This window comes from Pristiophorus japonicus, chromosome 24 (genome assembly GCF_044704955.1).
Source record: "Pristiophorus japonicus isolate sPriJap1 chromosome 24, sPriJap1.hap1, whole genome shotgun sequence".
NCBI classification, from domain to species: domain Eukaryota; kingdom Metazoa; phylum Chordata; class Chondrichthyes; family Pristiophoridae; genus Pristiophorus; species Pristiophorus japonicus.
The window spans coordinates 18,529,877-18,543,905 of NC_092000.1; the positions used below are offsets into that span (position 1 = coordinate 18,529,877).

At 50.3% G+C, this 14,029-nt stretch overlaps 1 protein-coding gene across 1 annotated transcript in view; it reads right to left on the reverse strand.

The window, feature by feature from the left end:
* Positions 1–4,747: 4,747 nt before the first annotated feature.
* LOC139237767 (adhesion G protein-coupled receptor E2-like) overlaps positions 4,748–14,029 on the reverse strand; it is an 80,903-nt gene continuing 71,621 nt past the window's right edge. The window contains exons 21-22 of the mRNA XM_070866951.1: positions 9,016–9,114; positions 4,748–4,765 (exon numbers count right to left, since the gene is read on the reverse strand). Coding sequence (XP_070723052.1) covers positions 4,748–4,765; positions 9,016–9,114 — 117 coding nt within the window. The remainder of the gene's footprint in view (positions 4,766–9,015; positions 9,115–14,029) is intronic.

The window sequence follows — 14,029 nt, forward strand, 5'->3', positions numbered from 1 at the left end:
CACAAATACCGGGTCATCCATTTCTACACACCTCCCCCTTAAGTTTCAATCATGGCACTCGGTTTGGGACTGCCGCTTGCCCTCAACAATGTCTGCCAGGCTTGGGTGAATGAGGATCAGCCACATTTTGAGCGTGCGTTTCATGAGGAGTTCCGCTGGAGGGACTCCCGTGAATGAGTGCGGGCGGGACCTATAGGCCAGCAGGAGGCGCGATAGGCGGTACTGAAGAGAGGGTCCCTGGATACGGAGCTTGCCTTGTTTTATGACTTGGACCGCACGTTCTGCCTGGCCATTGGAAGCCAGCTTGAACGGTGCCGTCTGGACGTGTTTAATGCCATTACCCGACATAATCTCCTGGAATTCATGACTGGTGAAACACCGGCCATTGTCGCTGACCAGAATGTCCGGCAAGCCGTGGGTTGCGAAAACCGTGCGCAGACTCTCCACGGTGATGGATGTCGTGCATGAGTTTAATATGATGCACTCGATCCATTTCGAGTATGCATCAACTACAATCAAGAAGATTTTTCCCATGAACGGCCCCGCATAGTCCATGTGGGCCAGGGCCACGGGCTGAGCGGGGCCTCCCTGGGGGCATTGCCCAGCTGGGCACACGTCATGCACCTGTGAACCCAGTGTTCCAGGTCTGAGTTAAACCCCGGCCACCATACATGTGACTGGGCAATGGCCTCCATTAGCACAATGCCAGGGTGCTCGCTGTTGAGTTCCCTTCCTTTCTTGATTTCAAAAATCTCATCCTTGTTTTCAAATTCCCCCATGGGTCTCACCCCTCCCTATCTCTGTAATCTCCTCCAGCCCCACAACCCCCCCGAGATGTCTGCACTCCTCTAATTCTGCCCTCTTGAGCATCCCTGATTATAATTGCTCAACTATTGGTGGCCTTGTCTTCTGTTGCCTCGGCCACAAGCTCCGGAACTCTCTGCCTAAACCTCTCCGCCTCTCTACCTCTCTTTCCTCCTTTAAGACACTCCTTAAACCCTACCTCTGTGACCAAGCACCTGCTCTAATTTCTCCTTACGTGACTCGATGCCAAATGTTTTCCCTCATAACAGGTTGGGATATTTTACTACATTAAAGGCACTATATAAATACAAGGTGTTGCAGTTGTTAAATTGAAATAGGCCTTTAGTTTATTTTTCAAGTACTTCATGAACTTGTACAGGTTGAACCTCCCTTGGCCGGAACCCTCGGGACCTAACCTGTGCTGGATAAGGGATTTTTCCAGACGAGGGGTGGTCACGTTAAATTGGATGGTACAGATACTGAGCAAGGAGATATCGGGGCTGGTTGGTTTGGGGCTGGGGGTTCGGCAGAGAGATCGTGGGGTGGGGGTGGGGCGGGTGTGGTGGGGCTGTGGATCACTGGGTCAGGCCAACGATTGCGGGAGTCGGCAGCGAGGAAGGACTACAATATGTTCATGTCGGAGTTCTGCGCATGCGCCACCCGGTGGCCAGGAATGGTTCTGGACGAGGGGTGGTTCCGGATAACAGAGTTCTGGACAAGGGAGGTTCAATCTGTACTGTAATTTAAGGAACTAAATGGTTTAAAATGCAGAAGTTTCCTATTTTGAAGGACTAGAAAGATTTGCTCCATTTTGTGGTACTTGCTGCTTCTTTATTGGTCGCTTTTCTTACCCACCGCGCTCATCACAGCGATTAGTTCTGTAGATATAAAGAAAGACTTGCATTTATGTAGCGTCTTTCACAACCTCTGGATGTCCCAAAGCTGCTTGACAGCCAATGAAGTACTTTTGAAGTGTAGTTATTGTTGGAAACGTGGCAGCCAATTTATGCACAGCAAGCTCCCACAACCAGTAATGTAATAATGACCAGATAATCTGCTTTTAGTGATATTGGATGAACGCTAAATATTAGCCCCAGGACACCAGGGATATCTCCTCTGCTCTTCTTCGAAATAGTGCCACGGGATCTTTTACGTCCATCTGAGGAGCGGACAGGGCCTCAGTTTTAAGTCTCAACTGAAAAACGGCACCTCCGACAGTGCAGCGCTCCCTCAGCACTGCACTGGGAGTGTCAGCCTAGATTATGCGCTCAAGTCTCAATAGGGGGATTTGAAGCCACGATATTCTGACTCCGAGGCGAGAGTGCCACCACTGACACCCGACTAGAATTGTAACCACATCTTTCCATCTGATTGGCAGATGCTGCAGTTTAAATTTGAATACTCATTGTACCTCTTCGACCAATGGAGCGATTATCACCGAGAACCTTCAGCATCATGGCTAATTTATTTAGCAACCAACCCGACTGTGTTCTTATAGAAAGCTGTACCCCTGTCTCCATCTTTGTTTTTAATATGGAAACATTCTCCATCTTGACTTTGTCCTTTTCTAAAGCTCATTTTCCCTGAATATCTATAGCTAGAGATAAATGTAACAGTTTTATTATATTTAATACAGCTAAGGGGGCGAGGGGGACCCGACAGAGGTTTTTAAGATTATGTAAGGGTTTGATAGAGTAGACGTAGAGAGAAGTGGGGGAGATCAAAGCTAGGAGCCAACTAAGATAGTCACCAATATGTACATCTGAATACAAGATAGTTACCTGATTATAATCACTCAACCATTGGTGGCCATGCCTTCTGTTGCCCGGGCCGCAAGCTCTGGAACTCCCTGCCTAAACCTTTCTGCCTCTCTTTCCTCCTTCAAGACACTTCTTAAAACCTACCTCTTTGACCAAGCTTTTGGTCACCTGCGGTAATTTCTACTTATGCGGCTCGGTGTTAAATTATTATCGCATAATACTCCTGTGGAACATCTTGGGATGTTTCACTACCTTAAAGGTGCTATATAAATACAAGTTGTTGGTGTTGTTGTTATAATGAATACAATCGGGAATTCAGGTAAAAATTCTTCACCCAGAGAGCGGTGAGAATGTGGAACTCGCTGCCACAGGGAGTGGTTGAGGCGAATATGATCGATGCATTTAAGGGAAAGCTTGGATAAACACACGAGGGAGAAGGTTATGTTGATGGGGTTAGATGAAGAGGGGTGGGAGGAGGCTCGTGTGGAGCATAAACACCGGCACGGTCCCGTTGGTCTGAATGGCCTTTATCCGTGCTGTACATTCGATGCAATGTCTCCCAAACATTACAAATGGGTTCAGAAACACGCACATTACTGCAGGAGTCTCTCTGCATCTGCTTTCCTGGGAAAGCCAAGTGGTTTGGGATGAAGGATTTAAGACTTTTCAATATAGGCTTTTCAAACATAAAGGACAGCCGAGAAACGCAGAACTGTTCCCAACTGCTGTGCCCCAGAATGCACAATGGTCCTTGCTGACTGTCCATGATCAGGTCGGCAAATCTGGCTGGACACAGTTTTGGAGGCTTCATCGTCCGAGCTCCCGCCCCCATCCGCCACGATCCATCCAGCCCCCACACTCCTGCCATTGGTTGTCCAACACGTCCATCACCATGGTGCCCCGCCTTCTCACAGCCAATTGGAAAGCTCAGATTCTTCATTATCCAATTGGTCGATCCAGTCTTTCTTCTCATCGCTGATATTTTTATAACTAATAAATGGAAGTGTTCAAGAAAATAAATATGCTTTTTTAACGCCCCTATGATTTCTATCCCAGCAGTGTCCTGAAGATTAATCTTCAATTTCTGGAGACTCTAGGGATATCTAGGGGATTGACAACCTGACAGAAAGCGCCTTTCACAATCACCGGACGTCCCAAAGCGCTTTACAGTCAATGAAGTACTTTTGGAGTGTAGACACTGTTGTAATGCGGGAAACCCGGCAGCCAATTTGCGCACAGCAAGCTCCCACAAACAGCAATGTGATAATGACCAGATAATCTGTTTTTTGTTATATTAATTGAGGGATAAATATTGGCCAGGATACCAGGGATAATTCCCCTGCTCTTCAAAATAGTGCCACGGGAACTTTTACATCCAATAAGAGAGCAGACGGGGCCTCGGTAACATCTGAGAGACGGCACCTCCGACAATGCAGCACTTCCTCAGCACTGCCCTGGGATTGTCAGCCTAGATTTATGTGCTCAAGTCCCTGGAGTTCCTACAACCTTCTGACTCAGAGGCAGGTGTGCTACCCATTGAGCCACAGCTGAAACACCACGATGTCTGGTTAAAAGGACATGTCTGTCACCTCAGTTCAAGACTTTCCGTACTTTGGAAGGACAGGGAGATGGGGGAAACAGGTGACCTGTCCTCTAAACCCGTGAGGTGGGAGAACGCTATCAGGAGCTGTTAGTGCAGCAGCCTCGAGAGTATAAACATCGCCATTTTATAGTGAAAGGGAGAGAGGGAGCAGAAGAGAAGCCCAAGAGGGAGGTCAGCGAAGAATTAACCGCTCCGTCTCCCCAAGCAGACCAATCGATCGTTCCGAGTTGTGAGTTGGAACACTGACCAAGATGGGAAGCAACTCTCTCTCTGTGAACCTGCTGTGTTTTAATGTCAAAGAAACAGATTATTTTATCGAAGGTAGATCTTCATTTCAGCTTTTTAGCATTTACAATCCTTTTCATTCAGCATAAGAACATAAGAAATAGAAGCAGGAGTAGGCCATCAGGCCCCTCGAGCCTGCTCCGCCATTCAATAAGATCATGGCTGATCTGATCTTGGTCTCAACTCCACTTCCCTGACTGCTCCCCATGACCCTTGACTCCCCAGTCGTTCAGAAAGCTGTCTATCTCCACCTTAAATATATTGAGGTCTTTAAAATAGGGTAGAGAGAGAGAAATTAATTCCTCTGGTGGACCTAGAACAAGGGGGCACAATCTTACAATTAGAGCCAGGCCGTTCAGGAGTGAAATCAGGAAGCACTTGTTCCACACAAAAGGAATCAGGAACTCTCTGCCCCCAAAAGGTCGCAGATTCTGGGGTCCAATTGAAATTTTCAAGCCTGAGATCGATAGATTTTGGGTGGGTAAGGGTATCAAGGGATATGGAGCAAGGTGGGTAAATGGAGTGAGGTGCAGATCAGCCGTGATCTAATCGAATGGCGGAGCAGGCTCGAGGGGCTGAATGGCCTCCTCCTGCTCTGATGTTCACACAATAGAAATATTTTAAATTATGAAAGGATGGGGACAGGTTGGATAGAATGCTGAGGGGGGAATTTTAACCTCGAAAAACAGGTGGGTTTGGAGCACGGGAGGGGGAAGTTAAATTGTTATAAATGGGATTCCTGACCTGATCCCGCCTCCAACCCGCTTTTCACACAATTCGTGAAACCCGGCAACTAAAGCAAGGCAGGGAACTGCTGGATCGAGGAGGTAAGTGGCTATATACCTCCCTCCTGGATCCAGGGGGTAAGTGGCTCTATACCTCCCACCTGGATCCAGGGGGTAAGTGTCTATATACCTCCCTCCTGGATCCTGGGGGTAAGTGGCTATATACCTCCCTCCTGGATCCAGGAGGTAAGTGGCTATATACCACCCTCCTGGATCCTGGGGGTAAGTGGCTCGATACCTCCCGCCTGGATCCAGGGGGTAAGTGGCTATATAACTCCCTCCTGGATCCTGGGGGTAAGTGGCTATATACCTCCCTCTTGGATCCAGGAGGTGAGTGGCTATATACCACCCTCTTGGATCCAGGAGGTGAGTGGCTATATACCACCCTCCTGGATCCTGGGGATAAGTGGCTCTATTCCTCAGTCCTGGATCCAGGGGGTAAGTGGCTATATACCTCCTTCCTGGATCCAGGGGGTAAGTGGCTATATACCACCCTCCTGGATCCTGGGGGTAAGTGGCTCGAAACCTCCCTCCTGGATCCAGGGGGTAAGTGGCAATATACCTCCCTCCTGGATCCAGGGGGTAAGTGGCTATATACCTCCCTCCTGGATCCAGGGGGTAAGTGGCTATATACCACCCTCCTGGATCCTGGGGGTAAGTGGCTCGAAACCTCCCTCCTGGATCCAGGGGGTAAGTGGCAATATACCTCCCTCCTGGATCCAGGGGGTAAGTGGCTATATACCTCCCTCCTGGATCCAGAGGGTAAGTGGCTATATACCTCCCTCCTGGACCCAGGGTCCAGCCTCACCCACCCCCTGCAATCGGTGTCCCCCCACCTCCAACCCAGCGGCGTCTGCGATCACCATCCCAGGCCTCCATCCGCATTCCCCCAATGACGATGCTGAGGTCAGCCACGATCCTGTCTCCTGCCCCCCCCACCCCCTGCATCTCTGCCCGACCCCTACCCCCGATGCTTTTAACGGTGTGGTCCGATTGCTGGCCGCTCCTCGCCCCACCGATCCACGCCCCCTTCCCACGTGGCTGATCCTTTCCATCAGCACCCCCACCCCCGAGCCCCGATCCTTTCCCTTCTTCCCCTGCCCACCCTGGACCGCTCTCCCAACCCCTCCTCCCCAGTCCTCTCTCTTACCCCCTCCCCTGATCCATTTAAGGGCCCGGCCCTCTCGCGAAGCCTCCCTCCCTCCTCTGTCCAGTCTGAGGCCTACCCGCCCGCCGCCAACCCCAGCCTCTCAGCCTGGCTGTCAGCGGGCGAGAAACCAAAGCCTCACATGCAAATCCCTGCTATTGAGGTCGGCAGAGCCTGGGGGGAAACTCGGCCTCCTGTGTTTCCCGACCTTATTGGAGCCCCGCCCCATCCCAACCCACCTTGCTCCAGAGAATCCTGGCCACACTATTTCCAGCAGTTGAGGGGAACATTCGAGATGGGGTTGGACAAGTGGCTGAAGGAATGTGGGTCAATGGGAGGGTTGGAACAAAGTGGGTAAATGTGACTGGCACCGTTTGCTGCTGCGTTGGGCAAACGCCGGCATCGACTGGATGGGCCGAAGGGCCTGTTCCCGTGCTGTAACTTCTCCGTATTTCTGTGTGGGACAGTTCCAGCATCGTTGCAAAGTCCGTTGGCCTCACTGCGGCAGAGAGGATGATGGTCTTCACTTCTCCAGCCGTCAGGTCGATGTTTCTCAGCCGCTGAGAGGGGAGCAGCTTCTTCAATGCTCCAAGCTCTGCATCAACAGGGGAATAAATTCTTGTGTTCAGTGAGTTATCCGGGCCACAAAACAAGCCGAGGGTGCAGGATTTGGTCGGAGGGGAACCCGATACAGAGAAACAAGACCGGAGCACGGGGTCAGTGAGAAACCGAGGGAGAGGCCCGAGGCCGACTGCACAGTCGGTCAAAGTTCACAAAGGCCGCAGGCTCAGAACTCCGAATCACCGTGAATCCGTTTAAATAGATGAGTTAATAGCAGCATTAAAAGAACACCGACTGGAATATCTGGGTACCGTCCCAACCACTTAAACCGCCCACACTGATCACAGGCGGCCACCTATATCGGACCATTGAACCACTCACCATCAGCACAGGCCCCAACTACACAGGCGATGCTGATAAGATATTGCGGAGGCCGTCTATTGCCGGTGGGTCAATGAATACTTACCCCGTAACGCTGTCGCTATGCTCCTGTCCAATATGGCGGGAGACGCTGCCATCGCTGTTCTAACGGGAGGCAACAATGCATCGGATTTCTGGCCCACTGACCCTCGAGGTCACATTGAGCTGGGTTGAGGAACAATGTAGGCGGCTAAAGGAGGAACGGTTGGGCAGGGGATTGGGGGCTGAGGTGATGGGACGCTCGGGGCTCAGGACCATGTGCGGACAGGACAGAGTTGGCAAAGTGGTCATCAGACCTGCGTTTGGGCCCCATTGTGAGCAGTGAGTGGGGGAAGTTGCTGTAAATTCCTGACACAGTGCAAGGGTGGGGTGTAGGGAGAGGGCAGAGGTCAGCTAATTTACAGCTCAGGACAAACCAAAGTGAGAGGTCAGAAAGCCACTCATCATCGCCATAGAAACAAAACAAGGTTGTGATGAAGAGAATAATGTTTTGCTGCCTCTACAGGTTCAACCATCTGTTTTAAAAATATAAGATCACCACCAATAAATTCAATCAGGAATTCAGGAGAAACTTCTTTACTCAGAGAGTGGTGAGAATGTGGAACTCGCTACCACAGGGAGTGGTTGAGGTGAATAGCATAGATGCATTTAAGGGGAAGCTGGATAAACACATGAGGAAGAAAGGAATGGAAGGATGTGAGATGAAGGGGAGTGGGAGGAGGCACGTGTGGAGCATAAACACCGCAGGGACCTGTTGGGCGGAATGGCCTGTTTCTGTGCTGTACGTATCCCAAGCAACATTTCACAGCAACTCAAATATGTAATATATACCGAACGCAGACAGCCCCAAAATACAAATCTTCCCATTCAGCCGGTGCGTGGATTGGGCCAGTCAGAGCCTTCAGCCAGCGATGGGGGAAGTGCAGCTTGTGTTGAGATGCAGAATGTGGCCTTTTGTTATCACAGGAGCATCTTTCTGCCCCGGACTTCCCCTCGGTGAGGCTGCAGATAGAAGCTGGTGACAGAGATGAGGAGAGAAGTAACAGAAACCCCAGTGATTGGGTCACTGTAACCGACCAATGGGTAACGGAAGGCGATGTTGACGTGTGAAGACAAGACGTAGGGTCAGCTGAGGACAGCAGAGTCTGAATATTGAAGGCAGCGCTTCGGCTAACAACCCGACTATTGTGTTTTTGACTTGACTGGAGAAGCTGGGATTGTTCTCCTTCAGAGCAGATAAAGTTAAGGGGAGACTTAACAGAGGTGCTCAAAATCATGAGGGGGCTTTGATGGAGTAGATAGGGATCAGATGGTTCCAGTGGCAGGAGGGTCGGTAAACAGAGGACACAGATTTAAGGTAAATGGCAAAAGAACCAGGGGGGGGGAAGATGAGGAGAAATATTTTTTTTAACGCAGCGAGTTGCTGTGATCTGGAACGCAATGCCTGAAAGCAGATAGTAACTTTCAAAAGGGAATTAGATATTTACTTGAAAAAGGAAATATTTGCAGCGTGATGGGGAAAGAGAGGGGGTGGGGAGTGGGATTATTTGGACAGCTCTTTCAAAGAGCCGGTACAGGACGATGGTCGAATGGCCTCCTGCTGTGCGGTACGACTCTAAGATTCTGTGATATCAGCCGAGACCCACTTACCGACATGGCTGTCATTGTGATGCCTATATCCTCCGGTGAAGCCGACCTGTCCTTTGCTCTGAACGTCTTGGCAAACCATCTCCGGTACTCGGCCCTCACCTTAAGGCAAGATACAACACACAGTCAGCACTGCGGTGATATGTAACCGAATGGGAACAATTAAAAGCTATTAAGAACTAGTTGGTTTATTAGCAAATGTTTAACATTCACACTACACATTACCAGTTCATCCACCAGGCTCACAACCACCTGCCTCACCGTGGATCCCCCGAACCCAACTGGTTGGGGTTTTATTGAGACATGTGAACATCACGTGACTGTCTGAGTCACTCATACTTAAACCGCTCTACCAACCTGTGAGCATAGTCACGGGTACATACATCACAAGAGTCTACCTGCTCTAAGTATAACATTTAAATACAGTTAATTTATACAGTGACTACACTTCAAAAGTGTTTCATTGGCCGTGAAGCACTTTGATTTGCCCTGAGGTCATCAAAGGCACTATATAAATACACAAGTCATTCTTTACAAATATCGCTGGTCAAAACTGATACTTCCTGTGATAAATTACACTTCCTCTGCTTATTGTAACTCTTCTTGGAATTGTTGAATAGAACGGAACAGAAGGAGGCCATTCGGCCCATCGAGTCTGTGCCGGCTTTTTCGAAGAGCAAACCAGTTTTTAAAAATTCATTCATGGGATGCGGGCATCGCCGGCAAGGCCAGCATTTATTGCCCATCCCTAATTGCCCCCGAGCAGGTGGTGGTGAGTCGTTTTATACAACTGAGTGTCTCGCTGGGTCATTTCAGAGGGCAGTTAAGAGTCAAACACGTTGCTGTGGGTTTGGAGTCACATATAGGCCAGACCGGGTTAGGGCGGCAGATTTCCCTCCCTAAAGAGACATTGGTGAACCAGATGGGTTTTAAACAACAACTCAAGAGTTTCTTTACTGATACTACTTTACTCACTTTTTATTTCATTAACTGAATTTACATTCCCCAGCTGCTGTGGTGAGCTTTGAACGCAAGTCTAACGGGTCATTAGTCCCGGCCTGTGGATTACGGATCCAGTAACATAACCACTATGCTCCGTGTACCAGTTAGTCACATTCCCCCACGCAACCCCCACCCCCCGTCGCGCCCCACTGCCCTTTCCCCATATCCCGGCAATTTTTTCTCCTTCAGGTATTGATCCAATTCCCTTTTGAAGGCTGCTACTGAATCTGTATCCACCGGCCTCTCAGGCCGTGCATTCTAAATCCTAACCACTCGCTGCGTAAATACACTTTTCCTTGTAAAGTCCTTACTCTACAGTATGAAACCACACGAGGCACATTCTGGGGACAAGGTCACTCTGTGACCTGAACTCTTTATTCACAGGACTCCAAAGACGATGACCCTGCGTGGGACCTCCCTTTTTATACCTGTGTGATCAGGTAAGGAGTGTCTCCCACAAGTTCACCCCTTGTGGTCAAGCTGTGCATCTAGGTTGAGTGTATACAGTAATACAGTGGTGTTACTTTGTGGTTACATACATGACATCACCTCCCCCCACCTCCAAAACCTTGTTGGGATCATAGGTTAAGTTTTTCAGGTGGTCTACGCTCCCTCGTGAAGCGCCGCAGATGGGGCTCTGGTTGTTGGACACTGACGTGAGTGTCCGGGCTGACCGCAGGGACTGTGCATTCTTCTAATTGCTCTTGTTGCTCGTTCACTGGCGGTGTTGTGAGCTCCATCTCATGGTCTTCTTCAGGTTCCTCCGTGTCGATGCTGAACCTTTTTTTTTTCTTGGTCCAGATGCTTACGGCATATCTGACCATTGTTGAGTTTTACCACGATGACCCTATTCCCCTCTTTGTCAATTACAGTGCCCTCAAGCCATTTGGGCCCCATGGCGTGATTGAGGACGAATGCAGGATAATTTATTTCTATACATCTCCCTCTCGAATTGCGGTCATGGTACTCGTTTTGTGACTTGCGCTTGGCCTCAACTATGTCGGTCAGGACTGGGTGAATGAGGGACAACCGAGTTTTGAGTGTCCATTTCATTAGTAGCTCTGCAGGCGGGACCCCCGTGAGCGAGTGCGGTCGGGATCTATAGGCCAGCAGGAGACGTGATAGGCGGCATTGTAGGGAGGGTCCTTGAATCCTGAGCATACCTTGCTTAATGATTTGGACCGCACGTTCCGCCTGGCCATTGGAGGCCGGCTTGAGCGGCGCAGACCTGACGTTTTTGATGCCATTGCCCGACATAAACTCTTAGAATTCGTAGCTTGTGAACCATGGGCCATTATCACTAACCAGGATGTCCGGCAAGCCATGGGTTGCAAAGATCGCACGTAGGCTTTCCACGGTGGTGGATGACGTGCATGAATTCAGAATGATGCACTCGATCCATTTCGAATACGCATCTACCACAATAAGGAACATCTTTCCCATGAACGGGCCCGCGTATTCAACATGAATGCGTGACCATGGCCTGGTGGGCCAGGACCACGGGCTGAGCGGGGCCTCCCTGGGGGCATTACCCAGTTGGGCACACATCGTGCACCTGCGATCACAGTGTTCCAGGTCTGAATCAATTCCAGGCCACCAAACGTATGACCGGGCAATGGCCTTCTTCAGCACAATGCCTGGGTACTCGCTGTGGAATTCCCTGATGAATGCCTCCCTGCCCTCCTGGGGCATAACTACCCGGGTGATCCATAGTAGGCAGTCGGCTTGGATGGAGAGCTCATCCATCCGTCTGTGGAACGGTCTGACCTCCTCAGGGCATACTCCGTGTGCGGGCGCCCAATTCCCAGTCAGGACACATTTCTCAATCAGGGATTGGAGGGGATCTCTGTTTGTCCAGATTTTGATCTGGCGGGCTGTGATGGGGGAGCCTGTGCTGTCAAAGGCATCAACAGCCATGACCATCTCAGTGCTTTGCTCTGCTGCCCCCTCAGTGGTGGCCAGTGGAAGACTGCTGAGCGCGTCAGTGCAAGTTTCAGTACCGGGCTGGTGCCGGATGGAGTAGTCATAAGCAGCCAGCTTGAGAGCCCATCGCTGTATGCGAGCAGATGCGTTGGCATTGACAGCCTTGCTGTCTGACAACAGGGATGTTAATGGCTTATGGTCCGTCTCTAATTCAAACTTCCGACCAAAGAGGTACTGATGCATTTTTTTTATACCATAGACACATGCAAGCGTTTCCTTCTCGACCATCCCATATCCCCGTTCTGCTTGAGTGAGCGACCTGGAAGCATAAGCCACTGGTTGTAGTTCACCCTCAGCATTGCCCTGCTGCACCACACACCCAACCCCATAGGATGATGCAACACATGTCAGAACCAATTTTTTACAGGGGCCGTACAGGGTCAACAACTTGTTTGAACAAAGTAGGTTTCGCGCCTGATCAAAAGCCCGTTCCTGACAGTCCTCCCCAAACTAATCGCAACCTTTACGCAGGGGCACGTGTAGTGGCTCCAACAACGTGCTAAAGTTCGGCAGAAAGTTCCCGAAATCGTTCAACAGTCCCAGGAATGAATCGCCTCTGTTTTGGATTCGGTGGGCCGAATCCCATCAGCAGCAATGCTCCTGCCCAGAAACTCAACCTCAGGAGCTAAGAACACACATTTAGACTTCTTGAGTCGCAGGCCTACCCGGTCCAGTCGGCATAGCACCTCCTCCAGGTTGTGGAGGTGTTCTTTGGTGTCTTGACCCGTGATGAGGATATTGTCCTGGAATACAATCGTTCCAGGAATGGATTTAAGCAGGCTTTCCACGTTTCTTTGAAAAATCGCGGCCGTTGATCGAATGTCAAATGGGCACCTGTTATAAACGAACAGTCCCTTGTGCGTGGTGATGGTGGTCAGTAGTTTAGATTCGTCGGCCAGTTCCTGGGTCATATAGGCTGAAGTGAGATCCAACTTGGTGAACAGCTTGCCGCCTGCCAGCGTGGCGAAGAGGTCCTCCGCTCTCGGGAGTGAGTATTGATCTTGTAGGGACACCCGATTGATGGTGGCCTTGCAGTCGCCACAGATCCTGACAGAACCATCCACTTATAGGACGGGAACAATGGGGCTTGCCCAGTCGCTGAATTCAACAGGCGAGAAGATGCCCTCTCTCAACAGCCGGTCCAATTCGCTCTCGATCTTTTCCCGCATCACATACGGCACCGCTCTGGCTTTGTGGTGCACTGGCCTGCCTTTGAAAGTCCCGACGCCAGGTTGGAATAGTGAATCGAATTGTTGTAGGACTTGTGAGCACGAACTTTGCTCCACAGATGACATTGCGTGTACATCCCCCCATTTCCAGTTCATCTCGGCTAACCAGCTCCTCCCCAACAGTGCGGGACCATTGCCCGGGACAATCCAGAGCGGCAGCCGATTTACTAACCCATTGTGTGTGACAGCCAACATTGCACTGCCTAGCACCGGAATGATTTCTTTAGTGTAAGTCCGTAATTGTGTCTCAATACGTGTTAATTTGGGTCTACTGGCTTTAAGTGGCCATCGCTTCTCAAGTTGCTGAACGCCTATGAGTGACTGGCTGGCCCCAGTGTCCAGCTCCATGCGCACTGGGATACCATTTAATAAAACCCTCATCATCATCATTGGTGGCGTTTTGGCGTATGAACTGTGAATATTTGCCACATGGACCCGCTGAACCTTGGCATCCATCGATTTGCCCCAAAAGTCATCCTGTCTCAAAGAACACTCTTCTGGTCCATCCGCCTTATATATTAGTCTGGTTGCAGGCATCCTGCACATTCGAGCTAAGTGGCCACTGAGGTTGTGGTTCCTACAGACAAACTGTTGAAATCTGCAAGATCTAGCTGAGCGTTTTCCCCCACACCTCCAGCATGAGTTAAAGTTTCCATTGTTGGGAACAAAGGGACTATGGCCAGGCATTCCGTGCTGACTGTCCCTTTGACTGCTCTTAAGTACCCTATTAGTGGGTGTCAATGGCCCCATCCCGGGCCGCATTGTCCACTGTGATGGGGTGAATGTCCGTTCAGCCTGCCATT